Source organism: Peromyscus californicus, unplaced genomic scaffold, assembly GCF_007827085.1.
Source record: "Peromyscus californicus insignis strain IS unplaced genomic scaffold, ASM782708v3 Scaffold_16__1_contigs__length_79575227, whole genome shotgun sequence".
Taxonomy (NCBI): domain Eukaryota; kingdom Metazoa; phylum Chordata; class Mammalia; order Rodentia; family Cricetidae; genus Peromyscus; species Peromyscus californicus.
Window position 1 is genome coordinate 75,385,660 of NW_026294458.1, and position 22,592 is coordinate 75,408,251.

Consider the following 22,592-nt stretch of genomic DNA (forward strand, 5'->3'; position numbering starts at 1 on the left):
AGTACTAGACAGAAAAGTCCTAAGAGAGGCAGACGCATTTCCCAGTAGTGGCTGTGGAGGCAAGAATGGAAAACAGGAAGGGTGGAGAGAAAGAAGAGAAAGGAACAGGGGGTACTTCAACGTTAACTGTAGTGTTTAGTTTTATGAAAAGAAAATAACATTCCTGTGTTGAACAACAACCCTGTAACAGAGGTCTTCACGATTTGAGTTCCAGTTTCACAGCCCCTCCCAGGGTTTCAGGAACCTTCTATTTTGGCTCTACTATATAATTCCAGACAATTCCTAAAGTGTAAAGAAAATAATGCCCCAAATAAAAGCTGTTACGGCAAAGACTTCCTGCCTATCACTCACACTCCGCGAAGAGTACAAAATAATTGGCTGGAACAACCAAGGAACTTTGTCTCTGCTGGGCTACCATAGGAGCTTGGCAGTGCACCTCCACTTCTGGGTTTCCAGAACTCAGGGCAGTCCACACACTGAAGTCTAGGAGAGAGCCCTGGGCTGGAACAGGACATGGCGTAGAGGACCAAGTGTGCCTGGTTTCACCCTGAGACTGGGAAGCATGGGGCAGCCGAACTCTCCAAGCCTCAGCAGCTTCCAGTGAAGTCACAACACCAGTGGGCGGGGCCTGAGCTCAGTCTCCCTGGTCTTCGCTAAGAGATTCAGTGGGAACAATTATAGTTATAACTAGTTTTTTTTTTAAAATGAATCAATTCATTTAATCAAGATCGTAATTTCAGATGAATATTCTTTCAACCATGTCATGACAGAAAGATTTTGGGGCTATGATATGGCTCAGTGGGTAAAGTTTGATCAGAGGAACCCGTGTAAAGCTAGGAGAGACCAGTTTACAAAGCTGTTCTCTCACCTCAACCCCGGTACCATGGCATGCACCACCAACCCCAACCCACACAATAAATGATAATTCTAAAAAAGAGATTTTCACTTTCAAATCTAATTCCATTCCTAAGACGACCCCTATACCCTGCGTTTTGCTTTTTCAAAAGGTCTTTGAATTTCAGAAAGTCCCATGAGAACACAGAGCATGATGCAGAGGTCTTGTGACATTCTCATTGGCACCCCTGACGATTCACCTTTACAAGACATGGCCTGTTACAGCATCTGCCTCCATGTCCTTGTTCCATTAATCCTTCATTTTAAATGCATTAGCATCCTTAATCTTGTGCTTCTAACAAGTGGGTTAAACCGGACTCTCAGACATTCAGTCCCACCCGAGGGTCCAACCGGAGCCTTGACCTTAAAGAGCAGGGACTGAGGCCTTCTACTGAGAATCACTTTTATGTTTTTTTAAATTTTGCAGTGTGGGGGTGGGGCTTTCAACAGAAAGGGGAGTGCAGCAGGGAAGGGAACCTGAGAAAACCACACTGAGAACAGCACCCAGGGGCCCTAGTTACAGTACCCCCGGACTGCAAAGAATCTGAAAAGTCGTTTTATCACGACTTTAAAATTAACTCCACACCAGAGCATGTGTGTTTTTACTTAAGAGACTTCAGAAATTGATACTGAAGGACTGTCAGCAGGAGGCCGGGCTACTTTTGCTTCTGGCCCCAGCACTACTGGGGGGGGGGTGCCCTGTTACGGAGCTCCTTGCAGGAGGACCCCCTCCCTCACCCACACTTGCTACCATAGGAAGTTTCGGGGAGGAAGTGAGGACACACCCAGCACACTGAAAGAACTACCCACAGGCAAGGTGAATTCTGTCACCTCCTGGCTGCTGGTATTGACTTACTCATGATTCTTTACTCGTGTGTGTGTGTGTGTGTGTGTGTGTGTGTGTGTGTGTGTGTGTGTGACTGTAGCTGTCAAGTGTCTTCCTCCACGGCTCTCTGTTATGTCGAGTTCTGTTTTAATTTTTACCAGGAGCTCACAGATTCGGCTAGCCATGCTGGCCAGCAAGTTCCAGGGATCCCCCCCCCCCCCATCTCCGCCTCCCCAGGACACCTGGCTTTTTACATGAGATCTGGGGATCTGAACTCAGGGCCTCACGCTTGCCCAAGAAGGGCTTTACCCACTCAGCCATTGCTCCCGACTCCTTTCTCACATCTTAAAGGCATCGTCCAAGCTAACTCTTAATTTAAAAACTAGGTAAACAAAAAGAATTGGCTTCACTCATGGTGGAGTGTTGAAGATTTACTCAGGCCTAAGGAATCCCCTTCACAAGAGCCGCTGGAGGCAAATAGTATGGCACTTTAACACACAAGCATTACCAGAGGAAAACCACCTCAAGGACCAGCTCCCAGGAGAAACTTCAACCCAACTGTTGGGAGACACCAAGACTCAGAGAGTGCACCCGGCCTCCTGGGTGGAAGGGCCTAGGGAAAGCTTGGCACCAACCCCTGCTTGGGCCCGAACCCCACTTCCCTCCAGAGGCTCTTTTGAGGGATTATGGAATAAAATTACATCAGAATATACATTAATGAGAGGATTTTCGATAATGAGAACACTGCTAATTGTATCTTTTCTTTTTTAACGCGAGGTGGAATGTTTTATGGCAACCCCAGGAGCGGCCAGGTGCCCAGTGGGGAGCCTCGTATTCTGCACACACTTGGAAGGGCCATGACAGGGGGCTGCGTGATATGAGGTGTGAGAAATGAAAACTTTATGTGCATACAAATTTAGATTTTTAAAATATTTTCACTAGGGGCATAAATAAAGAGAAATTAGACCCCTGGGCTTTCAGAAAGCGAGAATACAGACTGAGGTTTTTGTTTTAAACTTGAGTACTTAGGGCCCCTAAGACCTAAGGAAGTCACCAGAAGCAACACTTCAGCTCGGCTTTGTGCTTCTCATAGAACTTAAATGTTTTCTTCATGGAAGGAGAGAACACATTTGAGGGAGAGGGAGAGAGAGTGAAGAGAGAGCGCCACACGTATATACGAGTAACCATGCATCTCCCTCCATGAAGCAGCTTATATAGACACAACGAGGATGACCAAAAGTTTACTTAAATTCATTTTTTAATTTTAATCTATTTGAAATATACTATCACTGCTCCTACAAAAAAAAAACACTCCATGTTGATTTGCTCATTATAAAAATACTGACACATTACAAGAAGGTTGAATTTTGGCATGAGCAACCCTGTGCGGGCCACCTAGAGTCTGCCACCTGTATTCTGAATACTTGCTTTAGTGCACATCCAACCATCCATCCATCCATCCATCCATCCACGCATCCATCCATCATCATCATCTTACTACCTTACCCATTTCAACACAATCACAGACAGCCCCTCTATGTCAGTCTCCATGTCATTAACTGTGGTCCAATATTTTAGTTTTGATGTGACGCTGGCCCGCTGTGGTGTCCCTGGTCTGCTGGACTTGGGCAGATGGGCACATTGGTGTTAGCAGGACCTCTGAGGAGCCTCAGGAGGCGGCTCGTGCCCTTCCCTGCTGACGACCACTCCACAGCCAACCAGCCATGACTTCTTCCAGCCTGTCCCAGAACTGTCTTCAACGGAACCGCACCACGTGGTCTTGTGGAGGTTTCTTTCACTCTGTCTGAAGTTCATGGATCCATGCACACCCATGTATGAATCAGCTTGAACTTTGATCACTGAGTAATGTCCTTTTCATCACATGTATCAATCTGTGTGGGTGTGTTCATGTGTGTAACATGTACGGGTGTGTGCATGCTGTGGCATGCATGTGGACATCAGACAGAACTTTCGGGAGTCAATTCTCTCCTTCTACCATGTCGGCCCCTAGGATTGGACTCACGTTGTCAGGAGTAAGAAAGAACTTTTAAGCCACTGAGCCCTCTGGTTGGCCCAACTGTTTTTCTACGATACAGTTTATCCACTATATCTGGAATGTCTGGATATAGACTATATGTAGGAAAATAACTGAGTTTTGGCCGCCAACCTAGGGACAAGAGCTTCCAAAGGAACCCAAACCACATACACGCCTGGTGGCCCCGTACGGCAGAAAAGAACATTTGATTCCTTGGAACTGGAGTTAGAGATGGTTGTGAGTCACCATGTGGGTGCTGGGAACTGAACCTGGGTCCTCGGCAGAAGCAACGAGTGTTCCTAACTGCTGAGCCATCTCCCCAGTGTCTCCGCTTGGTTTTTAACTGCATCTCTTCTCTCACGTGTTTCACGCTACCCTAGGGATCACAGCATTCCTTCCCAGCTCACCCCTCTGCTGGCGTGACGACCGTGCCGTGAGCCTCGGTGGATTCCCCCGCTTACGGGCACTGTATCTCCACGCGGACTGCCCAAGACGACACAAGGAGCTCTGATTCCGGCAGATCCCCACAGCACATTTAAGAAATTAGGTGGAAAGGGGCTTTTTTAATTCACTCAGATGGCCTTCTGGATTAGTTACTCCCCCCTCCCCATGACAAAAGTCAAAATTATAACAGCGACTCAAGGAGGAAGGGTTTATTTGGCCACAGCTTTGGGGGTGGCGGCAGGAGCGTGGCCGGCTGACCGCATTGTGTCAGTAGTCAGCAAGCACAGAGCAGAACTGAGTGGGTCCAAGTTATCAAACCTTAAGGCCCATCCCGAGCTGCCCACTCCTTCCAAGTAGCCCCCACACCCCTGAGTGTTCTCAACACCCAAAACAGTGCCACCAGATGGGCAGCAAGCATCCCCACACGCAATCCATCACCTCCTCTCCCTCTGGGGTGGGTCCTCTGCACTCACAGGACCTGACTGTCACGTGTGCTTCCAGGTCACCTGCACTGGGGCAGGATCCTTGCTGCAGGAGCATGTTCTGTCGTGTGTGACGTCTGGACTGGCAGCTGTATTTTCTTTGAGCTCTTTAAAAATACAGTTCTGCCTCTGTAAATATGGTCTTCTGGACTCTGTGGTTTCTGAGGAGAAGGCCACCCCATTCTTCTGTACACGAAGTGCATGTTTCTGGTTTCCTCCGACTGACTGACATATTTCTTTGTGATTTGGGGCTCCGGCAGTGCGTACGGTGTGCCTAGGTGTGGTTCATCGTATTTATCTTGCTTCGGTTAGCTGAACTTCTTGAACTTGTAAATTTATGTCTTTTGCTAAACTGAGGGAACATCTGGCTGTTATTTCTTCAAATATTTTCTCTCTCTCTCGTCCTCCTGGACCTCTGGTTCTACATGTATTAGACGTTTTCATACAGCCCCACAGATCCCTGGCACTCTGTTTATTTCTTAAAATCTGATCATTTTTTTTTCAGTTCTGTTTTCAAGTTCACAGACTATGAGAACAAGACCTACATACTTAGATTCACGGTGGCTGGTCTTTGAAGGGTTGCTGTGAACACACAGAGGCTAAAAGAAAGGCAGCCCCAACTCTCACAGGAAGTTGTATTGAGCAGCAGTGTCCCACCGGTGTGGCTGCTCACCCTATGTGGGTCTTAGAGATAGCCTGTCGATGTCAGTATCCACACTGACAGATAATGGTACAGAGGAACAAACAGCCTGTCCCACTGAGGCAGAAATGCTTAGAAAACAGACTGTATGGGATAAGAAAATCCTGAGTGGCAATCAACATATTCTTAAACTAGTCAAGACTTCACAATCACTTAGGACACGGTTAAGTTTTGTTTTTTGTTTTGTTTTGTTTTGTTTTTCTATTCGGCATCATGGTCAGATTTCTACTGTGGAATGGGATGGGTCTATGAAGACCCACTCAGCGGTATGGAGCTGGCCCGTATTTGTTACCCGAATCTGTGACAGGAGAGACTCGCTGTGGCTGCCCGGAGCACTGAGGGGCATCCTCTGACTGCCGTGGGCGGCTGACCTTTCAGATCTAAGTGAGGATGGGTGGGCTCTGGTAAATCCTGCCTGCCTGACGTGGGACACAGGAGATGTCAAGTCCCACCACACAGTCCCAATCATGACAAGGACATGCTGGAGAGGACTTGTTTCACAACTATGTTCTGGGCAGCAGCAACATGAGGTAGATGCTATTGTGATCTTCCAAAGGTCATGATTCCACAAAGGCCCTGCAGACAGTTAGCAGTTGGCAGGAACTGGGAAAGGAACAGGAAAGCAAGGGAAGAGGAGGCTACAGCCAGGACCTTGAGAGCCCTTTACGGAACTTCTGGACACGGGCAAATTCTCGCCTGAGGTTCATAATCATGGCTCCCAATACCTACACTTCATGTACCCCTCCACAAATATCACTGAATGCTAAAAGTGAATCACGTTCTGTTTTGTGTTCCTTTTCAAAGGACAAAGCATCAGTGATTAGTTTCAGAAGCAGGAAGGACCCTGGAAATGAAGAGAAAGGACTGATGCCAGGCAGAAACTGGATGATACATGCCGACCAGCCAAGCAAGCTTTGAAGGAACTCCAAGATCTAAAATGTTAGTAAGACCTCACCTGAGAGCACTCCCCGCCCTGATCCTTCCCCTCCCTCCACTCTCCTGGTCCTCCTAAGCAACCCTCCATGTGCTTCTGCGGTCCAAGGGGCAGCTCCCAAGGCAGCTGCGTCCTTAGCACAACCTTACCCACTCCTGCGGTTTGCGTAGCTGGTCGGATGTTCGTTGAGACAGGGTTTCACATATTCCAAGCTGGTCTAAAAAAAACCTGCTCTGTAGCTGAATGTGACCTTGAACTCCTAATCTTCCTGCCTCTCCCTCCCAAAGGCTGGGATTACAGGTGTGTACTACCATGCTAGGCTCCCCCAGCTCCCTACCTCTCCCCTCCACAGTCTGGCTGTTTGGCTTGGAAGGCAACCCAGGAACACAGAGCTCCTTCTTGGATGTCACTGAACTCCAAGGGGAAGCATTTAAATACTCACCTAGACGATTGCTTCCCACTGCCACCCATGACGGTGGTGCTCAGCATGACAGGGAGACGGAAGCCACCCAGGCTTCCCTGGACTCCAAAAGGGAATTCCAGTTCTCTATCACTACTGCAACTCTGGAGAACTCAAGAACCAAGGCTGGAAATGAGGCATGCACACGGGTCTTTCCCGTGACATCCACAGGCAGAGCATGGTCCACGCTGACTGGACGGCATCTCCAGGAGGCATAAAGGGCTGAAAAGGGAGAACTCGGGATCCCTGTTGCCTTAAATTATTTCTAGAGCAGGGCACTGAATAAAAGGAGTCAGTCAGCAAGTAAGTATCCAGCCTGACAGACTTCAGGCACCTTCTGGTCCAGCCTCCTCACTCAAGCCCTAAGGCTGAGAAAGCCCCTGAGGCCATTTGTATGGTAGGCTCCTGTAAACTACTCCATTTGATAAGGAGTTTATTGCTTAAAAAATGAGCCACATACTCACTACAGCCTTCTCATCATACAACCAGAGAGGCTCGGGGAGTCACCTTGCATCCCAGACTGTCAAAGGACGAGATAGAGGTTGTAGCCCAAATCCCCAGATTGTTAACACGCCACCCACAATGCACTTTCAGTTTTCGGTCAACGCTGCACACACACATTATCCAACTTCAACTGTGAGAACACTGTTAGCATTCAGGTGACCTCTGGAACCCACAGGCAGAGAGGCAGGACAAGACCTTTCCCTTCCGTGCGCCCCCAGCCCCTCCTGCCCTTCCCATGTCCTAAGAAAAGCCCCCTCTGCCAGCCAATGACCTCACCGTTCTACTTCTCACTAATTTGAATACTCTTCGGGGAGAGCCAAACAAAAAATGAAAATGATGAATGACTTCTTGTGCAATGCAGAAAAAATGTGGCTTTGGGCTCTCCAAGTGACGGAATACCCTTCATGCAGAAACAGACCTCTGTGCCCAAGGTGTGCCGGTGTGTAAAAGCTTTTAAAGGGGGAGGTGAGAGCCACTCACTCTGCCTCCAAAGCAGGTAAGTGTTTTATTTGAAAGAAAAACAAAAGTTCTAAATAAGCCACAAAGCAAAGTCAGGGAAGAGGGGGAGCCAGGAAAGGAGGCTTAACAAGCAGAGGGAAAATACTCTGCTTGATTACCCAACACGCTGTTAGGGCCATTTTTTTCTTTACACATTTACAGAGTTTTAATACAGCACATTTGTCAACCCCAGCTCAGCCTCTGTCTCCACACCACGTGTGCACAGGTGAGTGGTCACGCCTCTGTGAACATGCCGTTCTAACCTGTCTAAAGTTAGGACCCGTGTTAACCCATAAACTGACTTTTGAAAAGTTTGTCTTAGCACACATGTGTCTCACTGCATCAGGCCTGCAGATCTAGTCACAGCCTTGACTAGATGGTAAACTAAGGATCTGTAGGCAGGCTTGACAGTAATATTTCCACCTAGGACCAGAAATATGATCAGATCCCAGTCTGGTCAAAATCCATATAAACATTAAAGAAAAACTCAAAACAAATATACATAGACTCTAAGTCTTGCTTTTTTTTTTTTTTTCAGTTTCCAAATAAGTGGCTGTCGGTATTCTCCAAGGGAGGAAAGCGCTTGTCTTAGTTATAGACAAACAGGTTAAACCACTACTCACCAACCTTCCCCTGCAAGCCAGAGACCCTGCAAAGGACCTTGCATGAACTACTCACTTGCACTTCCAAGTGGCATGAACAGGCACCAATGAACCTGACATTTTCACAATGGAAAGTCATGAGATTTAGTCCAGAGCCAGTAGCCAAAGATGTGCACCAGGCTCCTCTGTACTCAGCAGCCCTGGCTGACTTGCTGGGCGATAGCCATATGTCTAGTAAACATACCCTGGGTTGGCCCAGGTTAGATCATGGCCCTCTTGCTATGGACTAACACCTTTGCACCCTACAGACTCCAGTGAGAACATTTCCAGCCACCAAAGGGGTTCAGGTCACTTCTAAATTGCTGTCAACTCCTCATCTTTTTTCTCCAAGGTGAATCTAAGCTACAAAGAACTAGATTTTAGAGATATCCTTGAGGTCATCTTTATTGATTGCTTCTCTTTTTTTTTTTCTTTCCTCTCTTCTTTCTTTTTACTTCTTTCTTTCCTTGGTTGTGAAACAGGGTCTCATGTAGCCCAGGCTAGCCTTAAACTCTCTATGAAACTGTGATCTTGAAATACCTCCACCTTCAAAGTGCTGCGGTTACAAGTGCATAAGACTACATCAGGTTTACACAGTCCTGCGACTGAGTACCAGGACCTCGCCCACCAACTGGAACCTGTATAGAGCTGGTACTCATGCACGATTGGTTGAGCGACTGAACTTTAAATTAAAACAAACAAATGATTACCAAGTACACAATGCAGAGACTATTGTAAAGTTACCCATTTGCTCAGGGCTACTGGTCTAACACACAGCTCTTCAACTGTGTCCAGACAGATGGAAACAATACAAAATTTGGCGACAGCAACAGGTTTCTGAACTCACAGCAAACTGGGATGAACTCAAAATCAAACGTCTAATGGCCAACGTGTTTCTGTCAGGACTCACCTTGCTGCATCCTGCAGTGTGACTGCAGCCATGGTTTCGAACACACATGTCCACTTCGCAACGCGCATGCCACCACACCGGACAATGCCAGTAACTGCTGCCTGAGACACCATGGCTGGGATCTGAGACTAGCACATGTTATGAATTGCAGTGGTCCATACAGACTTTCCTGCCCTTATGGAAACAGAATGGTTTAACTATGAACAACAGGTCTTTTCCTGTTTGTCTGCTCTCCTTATATCTCAGCAAGTACCAAATCAGTATGGCTTTTTAAAAGTATTACATTTACCTATGTATTACGTATGGATGTGCAATAAGTGTGTGGGCACACATACTTGATGGTATGCACACGAGATGGTACGCACACCCAAACTGAAGGAGTCAGTTCTCTCCTCCTAGGACGTGGGCTGCAGGGACCAAGTTCAGTCCTCAGGCTTGGAAGCGATGGCGCCGATCCACCGAACCACCTTGCCAGGCCTTGAGTTAGCCTGTCTCTTGACTGGGTTAGAATGTCTGGTTTTAAACTCCCTATTTGAGTTGAGTTAAAAACATCATTCTATAAATTTTGACTTGGAATTAGGACAGAACTCCCAACAGTTTCTGAACTGGCCCTGAACATACTTCTGTCTCTTTGTATTTAAACAAAACAATGTTCTCAGCATTGACGATGATAAAATCAAAGTATCAATCAACTGTGAAAAATATGGAAGAGGTTCTGTTTCCTAAGTATCAAATATTCAGCCAAAATTTGTCTTTATGTAAAAATAAACAAGTCCATGCATCTCATTAATGTGCAAATTTTCTTTTGTATTAAATAAATGGTATGTATATACTGAAGAAATGTTTTTAAATAAATTACTTTATGATTTGTTTTTAGTAAATACTTGATTTGCATACCTATTTTATATACTTAAACATATATATTTAGGTGACATTTCATTGGAGTGGACTTTGTAGGTTTCTCTCAAAATTTTGGTGTCTCGGTAAGAGGATGTGTTAAAAGTTCCCTGGGGGAAAGGGGCTCTGAGTGGAAAAAGTTGAGGCAACCATTATCCCAAGACAACAGGACCCATTACAATATCCACCCTAAGAGCAAATGAAAAGACCTGAGCACTGGAGAGAGGGACCCAGGACAACTGCATTGTCTCTGCACACACTTTCACAGCACTTGCCCGAAGGTCTCGGGCTACCTCAGGACTCAGACTGCCACCAACGAGAGTGTTTAAGTGACCCTGCGCGACTGAAAAGCTTCCACAGGCCTTTGGCCCGTCTGGTCTTCCCTATGGCTGAGCAGCTCGCCTCCTGTGAAGAATCAGTGTTTGCTGCGTTCCTGGGTACACTCACCTGTACTCTTCGGTACAGTAAAGGTCAGGATGCTTCGGGTTAAACAGTGCAATGGATTGAGTGTCTGCACTCTTCTCCACCCCAGCTCACCCCCAGAGCGATGGTATGAGGAGGCGGGGCCTGGGAGAGGATGAGGTGGCAAAAGTTGAGTCTTTAGGACGGGGTTGGTGCCTTTATACAAAAGGCTCTCAAGGGCCTTCTTACCCATTTCCACCATCCGAACAAGCTACAGTGGAAGGCAGCTATGTGCAACCCAAAGAGGTCCTCAGGAGAACCTGCCCCCGGGGCACCCTGGTCTCCCACTTCAGCCTCCAGCAGGGGAGGAACAAAGCCCACCCCCCACCCCCCCACACACACACCATCCTCAACCTGCTGCTGACTCTTCTTGTTACAGCAATGCAAACTCACCAAGACAACAAACTTTGGAGAGAAACCTAGAAGGTCCATTCCAGTGAAACTTCACCTGAACAGAACACGCCACAGCCATCGTAAAACTGGCACCGTCACGGTAACAAGTGGGCCCTGCCTCTCAAACTCTTAGTAGGCTCCATGCCGGCCACCCAAACACGAGGACCTGAGTTTGGATCCCACCCACTCACACAGAAGCAGCATATGTTGGAAATCCCAGGGCTAGGGAGGTGGAGACAGGTGGATCCTTGCAGCCCACAGATCACCTTCGCCTAGCTGATCCCACAAGCTCCAGGCTCAGAGAGACACCCTGTCCAAAAATTAAGAAAAAAAAAAGGTAGAGAGCCATTGAGGAAAATACTCTGGCCTTCACATGTACACACGCATGCACTCACATGAACACATGCACACAACACAAACACACACACATGCAGCAACAACAAACCCAGAACACTAAAAACTAGTGCAAAGGCATCTCTAAAATAAAAACCGGCCGCTAACATCACTCAACTAGAGTAGCCCGGCATGAGAAGGGTTAACTTATTCAGGTGTCGAATTGGACCGACCAAATAAAATTCCTGGAAAACTTGCCAGAATAACCCTTCAGTCATGACCGCTGTAGAAGTCAAACTCTGGAATTATATCCTAAACTTTAATTTAGAAGTAAACATTCAAATAAGGGGAAACTCGCCAATCATTTTCACTTTTAAAGTACTAAATTGGCTCATTTTTTAAAAAATCTCACATTAATTATTCCAAAGCAATCAACTTCTTAAAACCCTTTTATTTCACAATTACACTAATACCCCATTAATTTGGGACACTTACCAACAAGTTTATTCTCTGCCTATTACCTGTGTGCACATTAAGAGTACGTGGCTAACACAATACAAGCATTAATATGTAAAACACCAACAAAAGCCATCTGGAAAGCTAATGAATAATCAAGGGATTTCAAATTAAACTACAGGATTTTCCCTTAGAATCTTTAGGACAACACTGTCAACTCCAATCTATTCGCTCGGCCTCCAGAATCAATTTTTCAAACTTTCTGACAGCTCTAATTGCTTCCACCTGTGCCTCCCGCCTGACTCTTGACTGGCATGCTACCAGCCAGGGTGGGAATGGAGACAAAGCCCCCTATTAGGATCCGGCTGTTTCTCCACTGTGAGGTCACTCAGCCATTAAATTAGTTCCAGCCCAATTTTTGTCCTCTCGGGCTTGGACTTCATGGGAGGAGGGTACAGAGCGGAGCTAGTTCCTGGAGGGGAGAAAAGGGAAGAGAGGGTCGGGACTGGCTGGAGGGGCAAGCCCATGGCTGAGTCGCTGGGCTAGCCCAAAACTTTGAAGACCAAAATACTCTTTCCAAAATGACCATGGCCATTCTCATTAATGTCACACACACACACACACACACACACACACACACACACACACACACACACCAATTCATAAATATTTTGGAAACAGGGTCTCACTCTGTAGCCCAGGCTGACCTGGAACCCACGTAACCCAGGCTAGCATTGAATTCATGGCAATGCTCCTACCTCAACCTCCTCAGTGCTGAGATTACAGACATGAGTTTCTATGTATGACATCCAAAAGCAGTTTCCAAGGCTCTCTTACGGAATTGGTTTTTCTCTCCCTCCTGCTAGTACGGCCAACTGTCTCCTAATTATTCCTTCCACCTAAACAGGACCCACAACCCTCTGAAAGCGCTGGTGGTCACGTGGAAGCAGCAAGGGGGGTTGGTGGCAGCTCTGACCTGGGGACAAGGTGCCAGGGTAGCGTCTACTGTTCAACTTCCCTGTCCTCGCAGCTAAGAAAGAGTGGAGCTGAGGAGGGGATGCTGCCAATGTCCCAGAGCTAACTGGAGGACATACTGTCATGGTCCCACCATTTTCCCACTGACTACGAGCCGTAGACGGCAGCAGCCACACTCAGTGAGCAGCAACCGCACAAGGCAGGCCCACAGACCCGCTGGTGCGTCTGCCTCTCACCCTGCATTGTCTCTACCGTGCCCTCCTCCAGACCAAAAACAGGAGCACATCTCCTGACCTGCACGTCACCAGAACGCACCTGGGGGACATGCCCTGAGGCGAGAGTGGTGTCGGCGGCGCGTGGGCACAGTGCCGTGCGTGGGCACAGTGCAGTGCGTGGGCACAACACCTGGCTTACCCCATACAGTGCTAAAGCAAGCGTGCCTGAAAAATCCAGGGATTTAAACAGTGGTAACTACACATTAAATAGGAGAATCAGAATTATTCTTTACAAATGAAAAACAGGCAACCCTTGATGAGCCCGCTCAGCATGCACGCGTACACACAGTTTGTGGCAGCTGGCTCCCCACACGATGGCTTCACATACATTCATTTCAGTATCTGACAGAGACTTGGCAGAGGTCAATCAAGAAAGATACTGTGACTCAAGGAGAAGACAATTCCAAAAATAACAATGATTCATGATTCAGTTACCCTATGATCAAGTGCTCGCTGGCCTCAGCTGGCCTCCCGAGCGGGCTGGCCCCTCGTCTTACCAGTAAACAGAATGCACAGGCTCCCTCCACACCCCAGCAGAGCAAGCACACGGAGGGGCTGCTCTGTGATGGTGATGGTCTTGTTCCTATCCGCGCCACCCCACACCACAAATGCAGACGGCTCCCTGGCCCAGCTGTAGGACGTGACCGTCGGACCCTCGGAGGTTCGCTGGGCCAGACAAAGCCTGGAGCCCAATTCTTGGGACTCTACCCAACGGCTGAGCTAACTGGAGAGAGAGCACAGAAGAAAAATAAAGTCCCCTGGCCTCCCACGGAGCCAGCAACGCAGACTGAGGCATCCAGAACACCCTCCTCTTACAACAAAGTGGAGGAAAGCCGAAGGGTCAGGACGGTACGCCAGAGAAACGACTGGGCTGGGGATAAAGGCTGAAAAGCCTGTCCAACCCAGGGACTGGATGGCACGTCCAAATCCAACGACTCGGGGAGCATCACTCACTGATCAGGCTTTTACTTTTTGGTTCTGGAGGGGAGAACCACATGCCCTTTGACTGCCTTTGCTCCCGCTCCTAGAACCACAGGGTTGGGAGAGACGGCGAAGGATCTTCACAGCTTCCAGATGAAGCCAGTGTCACCCCAGAGAACAAACGAAACCTTCCCGCACCTCCTGCCGCAGCACGCCGGTGGGGTGGGCTTGGCAGTGAAAGCCAAAAGTACGATGAGCACCAAAGCCTTCGTCAGACGAGAAATCGCCCAACCTCCCGGATTTACAGTAACAGAAGGATGCCTTAAAGACGTTGAGAAGGCAACAAGACAAAGCTAGTGTTTCCTGAAGGGCAACGGTCTCCACTCTCCGCGGTGACTCCGAATCCTACCGGCTTTGGGGCTATGACATAGTCACGGCAAGGTCCCCAGCTGTTTTTCCTAATAGACTGCAACACCTCCATGAAGACTTCCGGTCACCCCACGCACCTTTCCGCCTTCAGTCGGAGCCACAGACACCTCATGGGGAGACGGCCGGGTCGGTGAAGTGTGTGTCACACAAACAGAAGCACCGACATAAAGAAGCTGGGTGTGGCATTGCCCACCTGTGATACGGTGCTGGGGAGGAGTGCAGACAGGCGGGTGCCTGAGATCTGCTGGCCAGTCAATCGAGTCAGATCAGTAAGCTCCACATCCGGTGAGACCCTCTCTCTCAAAACAATGAGGTGAAGAAGAGCAGCTGAGGAGGCGTCGACCTCTGACCTCCACACGTGTGCGCGCGCGCACACACACACACACACACACACACACACACACACACACACACAAATGACACATGCATGAAGACCACGTTTGTTCCCTTGCTTTCTTTTTTTATACTGTGACCAGGCCTACCCATTAGCTGCGAACACAACGGCCAAGTGTAACTTCTGCTAAGGGTTCGAATGGACTGCAACCCAGCCTGCTTTGTTCCATCCTCCTGTCATCTAGCTGTGCACCATGACAGGAGTACATGACTGTCCACCAATGGCCACCAAGCACCCAGAGGTGACAAACGGCGCTGCTGGAGTCACGGACGCACGGCAAAGACGTGTGGAAGGGAAAGTGTCCAACTCACTAGCTGCACTACCCATGTCCATGTGGTGCATGTTCTGCATCTGCGGTGGTTCCCATGACCGACTCCCACAGGCTCCGGCCTTTGAACTCGGTCCCCAGTGGTAGCTTTGTTTGGGAAGGCCTAGGAGGTGTGGCCTTGATGGAAGACATATGTCACTGGGGGGCAGGAGCTGAGGTTTCACAGCCTCTTGTCACCCCCAGTTTACACTCTGTTTCCTGCTTCCCACTCGAGATGTGAGCTCTCAGCTGTTCCGGCTACCATGCTGCCCTGCCGCCATGTTCCCTGCGGTGAACCCCCAGAATCATAAGCCCAAACACACCCTTCCTTCTACAAGCTTCCTTGGGTGCAAGGTTCTGCCACACAGACAGAGAAGCACCCAAGAGACAAGTGTGCCCGCCACGCCGGCACCAGAAATGCTTCTGGCTGTGTGCCTGGAACACAGCAACCTGTGGCTTTCCCGCTCTGTCACTTGAACCCTATGAGTGGCTCCAGGTCCTGCTGGCTCTACGGAGACCTGTTCAGACACCACTTCCTAAAATAGCCACAGCCTCTGGGAACGTCTGACTCCGTAGGCTGTTGTGAGCCGCCTTCCCTGGGAGTGCTGGGAAGGAGCCCACGGGGACCATGGTGAGGGACAGCTGCCCATCGGGAACCTGCCCAGCAGAGGGACCAACAATAATCAAAGCCACCACCCCGCAGCCTGTGCTTGGCACAGAGGAGACCAGGAGAGAGAAGGATTCCTCACTGCCGGAGAAAAGCAGAAACACTTTTCTCTTTGAGGAAAATAAAACAGAAAAAATGAGTACCTACAGCAACACAAATAACTCGTTAAACAAAACCCACTAATTAACACGGCTCACGTTACAGCTCATTCACAGCAGCGTCCCCTGCTCTCCCCACCTTCCGCTGATCCTCCTAGACACTCCACACGCTGTAACTGCCCCTCTGCCAACACAGCAGCTACGTCATTGTTTTGTACCAACATATAACCAATTAACTCCATTCCAGACCCTGTTAGAACACACTCAACGACATTTCTGTCTGTTGAGTTACTTGTCTAATAATCCCTATGAGTAGACCCTAGGAACTGTGCACCCAGTGATTTCTGGAACCTATAGTTTTCAATTTTGGTTTCATGCACAGGGAAGACACGTTTTTGAGTTTCTCTCTTCTACCCAATGTCCTAAACTAAAATCATATTAATTAGCACAAACAATATGTGGCATTTGGAAAAAATCCTTTTCTTCTGTTTTCCAGGTTTTAACTTCAAACTGAGGCCACGGAACAGAAGTAAAAAACGGAAGCTTGGCCGGGCGGTGGTGGCGCACGCCTTTAATCCCAGCACTCGGGAGGCAGAGCCAGGCGGATCTCTGTGAGTTCGAGGCCAGCCTGGGCTGCCAAGTGAGTTCTAGGAAAAGGCACAAAGCTACACAGAGAAACCCTGTCTCGAAAAACCAAAAAACAAAAAAAAAAAACAAAAAACAAAAAAACGGAAGCTTACACTAAGAATACATTTCAAACATGCGAACGGGATTAGAGAGAGCTCGGGAGATGACTGGGAATGAACCACAAAGGTCCACCTGTCTCCATCTAACCAGCTATGTGTCACTCCGACTCCGCTCTTAGAACACCCTGCAGAACATCCTAGATTAAACATTTATCACTGATTACCACAGCACAAAGAGAAAGGGTCACCTGACCACTGCCACCTGTTACACTAGTTTCCAAAATTTCCCTTGAGGACATTTTGAAATGGCTGATTAAAGGAAGCGCAATTCCAGCCACCAAAGCCACGTCTAAAGCACGGACTCCATTGAAGCCTTCTTTGAATTCCTCCTTCTAAGGCTCAGGCTCTCAGGGGCGGGACAGAGTCCGTCTACTGTGCTCAGAAGACGGCGGATATGTCCCTCTCCCCGGCACTGAGGACAGAGAACAGACATCAGTGGACACCGCGGCCAGGCAGAGCACCTGATTGGAACTCACCCGTCCAAGAGACTCATGGTCGTGGGGGTCACTTCGGCAAACAGAATTACTTTTCCCAGCCGCGTGGTCTGCAGATTTCGTCGATACATGTCTAAGTTAAAGTGCTCTGAGGAGAAGGCTTCGGGATCGGTAACCACAGGAATAGAAGACGGGCTGATTTCCACTTCAGATGTGTAAGAGGACATGAACTTAAGGGAGAGCTTGCTGGATTTTATGATCCCTTCAGGATCCACATGCCTCTCAAGCCACTGCATCAGAGGATCCTGGATTTCCTACGTCATAAAAAGGGGGAAAAGAGGTTGTCATCTGAGGCTTTAACCCCACAACAGCAGTGCTTACTGAAGATATTACCTGGGTAACTTAGGTACTTCCGAGTTCATAAAACAAGAGCTAGATTTAGATGTTTTGTACACCCAAATCAACACAATACACCAGACTGAGCACCATGGTTTGAACTACCTCCCAGTATTCAGACATTAGAAACTTAATTCCCAAATCCACATATTAATGGTATTTTGAGATGGGACTTCTGATATACGACTGAGTCGGGGACTCTGCCCCTCAAATGGATTAACCCATTAGCAGATTACTAGGTTATTAAGTGAGTTAGTTATCATGAAAATAGATCAGGACTGTAATAAAAGCTAAGGTATCCACCTTCCGTGGACCTCTTACCATCTGACACCCACAGCACTCCCTATGGACTCCATGGAGTCTCCTCTCACCAGCAAAGTGCCCTTCACTCAGTGAGACACACACACACACACACACTCACATTCACACATGCACATACACACACATGCACATACACACACCTTTAAAGCCTCCAAACTGTGAGGAATTAATTTCTTTATAAATCACCCAGTCCTAAGTATTCAGTGATGGCAAAAGAAATTAGAGTAAGATACTAAATGTGTTTACATTTTAAGAATTATAAACCAGGATCCACAGAAACAACCCGAGTCCCTTATTTACTTTATAACCCAGTTATGCCCTAGCACATCTCAGAAGCCCACTCCAGCTCTAGAGTCCCTATTTATCTAGAACTCTGTGCATTCTACAAAGAAATGGGGGGAGCGGGGGGGAATCACCCTTACATTTCTATACTTTTGCCTTACATGAGAATTTACCATCCTACCTAGAAACAAACTCCAAGTAGGGGTCTCAGAACTGAAAGCATTCTCGTACAAGTGCATAACCTTGGTCTCTAGGGGCACAGTGTCCTCATGTAAAGACAGTCGGGCACGGTCACCAGCCCAGGTTGGCACCCCAAGCTCTCTAGTCTGTCCTAACTGTGAAAACAGAGACAGTGCTTAACCCAGAGTCTCCAGCCCTCAACTAGGTGACGGTCCAAAGCCTGGAGGAGGCTCACCATGCCTGTGTGGATGGCCAGTCAGTAACTGTGTAGATCCCGTAAGAAAAGGCCTGCACAAAGCAGATCCAGGGGTTTTAAGGGACTTTCTTTATCATTCTTATTAAGTGTATGAGGGTTTGCCTGCATGTATGTTTATGCATCACGTGTTTACAGTGCCCGTGGAGGCCAGAAGAGGGCAGCAGATCCCCCTGAAACTGGAGTTGCAGACATTTGTGAGCCACCGCATGAGTGCTGGGAACCAAAGCCAGGTCCTCTGCAAGAACATCAAGTGCTCTTACCCACTGAGACATCTCTCCAGGCCTGAGAGCCAGGGTTTGAGGACATCCTCATGCAAATGTCAGCACTTCCAAAAAAAATAAAAATAAAAAAGTGTCCCTTCTCCACTAACATTAGGAGTTTGTCCCAAAGTTCTCCTTGTTCCAAAAAACAGCTGACAGGATGGAAATTCATTTAACCCATTGCAGTCTGCCAGCCTTCAGAACTCACTTCCAGGTTGTAGGAAGCAGTGAGAAGAGCAGAAAGTTAACAATATCAGAAGAAACCCAGACAGTGAGGCCGATTACAGAACCACAAGGCAGGAGTCCTGAACAAAACATCACTGGGTAAGGGGATGATTCCGCGTGGAGAGATGTGGACACTGTCTAGAAGATTATTAAAGAACACAAGGAGCAGAGTGGGTAGGATGGGGAGTCTCTGTGCACAACTGTAGCCCTGGCCCTCGGGGGCCGAGACAGGGGGATTCTAAGTTTGGGGGCAACCTGGGCTACGTGTAGTAAGACCATGTCTCAGAAAACAAGCAAAAGGACCTAGTGAAGTGCAGTTAGTGATTCTTTATTGAATCTGGCTGGAATCAACTAGCTAGGAAAGACACGAAATAATCAGGTAATGTGAGCAGGGGCAGTATGTACAGCAAGTAACAAATCCATTCGAACAGGTGTGGGAAGACACTGCGGCAATATAGAAAAATGTCCTTAATGTTTAGAGATATGTCACAGTATATATGATTTATCTCCAACATGGCGGAAGCCAACAGGGCCACATGATCCGTTACAGAGTGACGCACACCAGGAGTTTGCTGCACTGTCCTCTCCAATCTCCTGCATGTTTAAGAATGGGCATAAAATTTGTTTTGTTTTTAAGTGCTGAAATAAAATAATAAATTCAACTAAAATACACTAACCACCTATTCACTCAGTCAACCACTCAACAAATATCCCAGGCAGATCATCTTGTGGCCTCTGATGTAGCAGGAAGCAAAGGGGTCACCTTGAAGGGCTTTTCTTCTCATGTGTGAGTCACAAGGTGAGAAAATTCACAGGCCCAACAGGCAGGCTGTTGGGCACAGATAAAGGTTAAGGAAGGAACAGAGAAAAGGGGTATGTTGGAACCTAGCCACTGGAAGTTGAAGGTGGGTGATCTTACTGAGCAGGCAACATTAGGAAAGTCCTGGGAGGGACAGGAGAAGAGAGAGAGGGAAGCAGGATGAGGGACAGGGTGGGAAGGAGGAGGGGAGGCGAGATGGGAGGTGGGCTTTACAGTGTGATCTGTTTACAGTCGGGCTCAGCTGTCTAGTTTGTGTCAGAGTTCTAGGATGTTCCCACAGTGAAGAAATCAACACGTTTCCCAGAACACATTCCCGCCATTATGCGATGCTTGACTGCAATGATGTCATTTGTATTTATCATGTAGGAAGGAGTCCAGAGGAGCATGGCAGATGGTCCAGGCAGGGAAGCGGATGGAGACGGCACGGAAGGGGAAGGGGTCTGGAAGAACCAAGAGGATAAGGAGGTGAAGGAGCAGAGAGATGGTGGAGCCCACATGGGAAGCAACTGGGAGCTCCTAAGAGCTTTTGGGAGTAGGAGGAGCCAACGCCAGCAGCACTGGGTCCCCGCCCTTCCTTCTGGGGTGAGCTGACTGAAGGGGAAGAAGCGAATGGAAGTGAAGTGAGGTCACCACGCCTCCACCAGCGTGAGAGCACACATGGTGAGAACATGCTCTCAACAGAGGTTACATGATTTGCTAACAGGTCACACTTGGGATGTTATCAAACATGAGGGATCAGGCTCAGCAGGAGGGCTCGGTGGGAAAAGGCACTTCCAGGCAGGGACGACAACCTGAGTTTAATTAATTCCTGGAACCCACGTAAAGTAGAAAAAGAGCCTCTAACTCCACAAAGTTGTCCTCTGACCTCCACACACTTGCTGCATATGCACACACACACACACACACACACACACACACACACACACACACACACACATCATTCTTATGTACACACACAGAGAAAAATAATAATAAATAAATAAAATTTTAAGGGGAGAGATCAAATATGAGCTTTTCTAATCCAAAGTCTACATTCTTCCAAATAAAAGCATGGTCAGGCCTCTCACAACAGTACCCCACTTCTGGTACCAACTTCTGTCTTACTTAGGGTTTCTATTGCTGTGAAGAGACACCATGACCATGGCAACTCCCCTCCCCTACAAGACAAGGTTTCTCTATGTAACAGCTGTGGCTGTCCTGGAACTCACTCTAGAAGACTTCCAGTCTAGACACCTTGAAGTACAGCTGTTACCAGCAGACATGCAGAGACAGCCAGTGTGGGAAGAGAAACTGGGGGTCAGCATGGGTATGCTGAAGCTGACAGAGCTACGGGAAATACAGAGAGTATGGTGGTTTGAGTAGGTATGACCCCATAGACGCATGTGTTTGAATGCTCAGTCCATAGGGAGTGGCCCTATTAGGAGATGTGGCCTTGTTAGAGGAAATGTGTCATTGTGGAGGTGGGCTTTAAGGTTTCATGTGCACAAGCTATACCCAGTATGGTATACAGTTCACTTCCTGTTACCTGTAGATTAAGATGTAGAACTCTCAGCCACCTCTCTACCACCATGTCTGCCTGCATGCTGCCATGCTTCCCATGATGATAATGGACTAAACCTCTGAACTGTAAGCCAGCCCTAATTAAAAGTTTTCCTTTATAAGAGTTGCCATGGTCACCAGGCAGTGGTGGCACATGCCTTTAATCCCAGCACTCGGGAGGTGGAGGCAGGTGGATCTCTGTGAGTTTGAGGCCAGCCTGATCTACAGAGTGAGTTCCAGGACAGCCACAGCTGTTACACAGAGAAACCCTGTCTTGGGGGGGGGGGGGGGAGGTTGCCGTGGTCATGGTGTCTCTTCACAGCAATAGAAATAGAAACCCTAAGTAAGGCAGAAGTTGGTACCAGAAGTGGGGGTACTGCTGTGATAGGCCTGACCATGCTTTTATTTGGAAGAATGTAGACTATGGATTAGAAAAGCAGTTGAACTCTAAATGGGATTTAATGGGCCATCCTAGAAGGAACAGGGAACACAGTGGTGCTGAAACAAGATTTCAGGAGAAGAATTTTAGTATGCTGCCTAGAGATCATTCTTGTGATATTTTGGTGAAGAATGTGCTTGCTTTTTGCCCTTGTCTGAAAAGTCTGCCTGAGGCTAAAGTGAAGAGTTTTAGATTAATTCCATTGGCAGAGGAAATCTCAAAACAGCCTAGTAATGACTCTGTCACAGATACGGTTGTTAGCATTCACTCTTATGAAGATCTATAATGAAAAGGAGAAAGCTAACAGAGTAAAAATACAAAATTTACAATTTGAGAAGAAAAGAGGCACCAGGATGTTGAATGGAACAAAATCCTGTGTTCAAGGAGATAAACAGATTAAGAAATGGAATAAAGAGAATGGTGACCTCAGGGTAAGATCCCACCCAGCTAAACTTTCAACTTATGAAAAGGAATTAAGGAACAGCTTAGGTCTAAGGGTGGTGGTGCACATCTTTAATCCCAGTACTCTGGAGACAGAGGCAAGTGAATCTCTAAGTTTGAGGCCAGTGTGATCTACATAGTGAGTTCCAGGACAGTCAAGCTTAGGCAGTGAAGGAGACCACTGAAGACAGAAAGCTGATGAAGATGTAACTGAATGAGGGACACGTTCCAGCCTCAGCATGGAACAGAACTTGGCAGCTTCAGCCATGTGGTTCTGGCTTTATAGCCAAGGATAGAAGAAAGGGGTTATGGAATCTC

At 47.8% G+C, this 22,592-nt stretch overlaps 1 protein-coding gene and 1 pseudogene across 4 annotated transcripts in view; both read right to left on the reverse strand.

Annotated features, from left to right (window-relative positions):
- Positions 1 to 9,360, reverse strand: part of LOC128111638 (MICOS complex subunit Mic10-like) — a 52,863-nt pseudogene extending 43,503 nt beyond the window's left edge.
- The window catches only part of Hlcs (holocarboxylase synthetase), a 198,659-nt gene that overhangs the window by 95,757 nt on the left and 80,310 nt on the right, over positions 1 to 22,592 (reverse strand). For all 4 annotated transcript variants that reach the window (XM_052741251.1, XM_052741250.1, XM_052741253.1 and 1 more), the window contains one exon: positions 17,158 to 17,429. In XM_052741251.1, the coding sequence (XP_052597211.1) occupies positions 17,158 to 17,429 (272 nt within the window). The remainder of the gene's footprint in view (positions 1 to 17,157; positions 17,430 to 22,592) is intronic.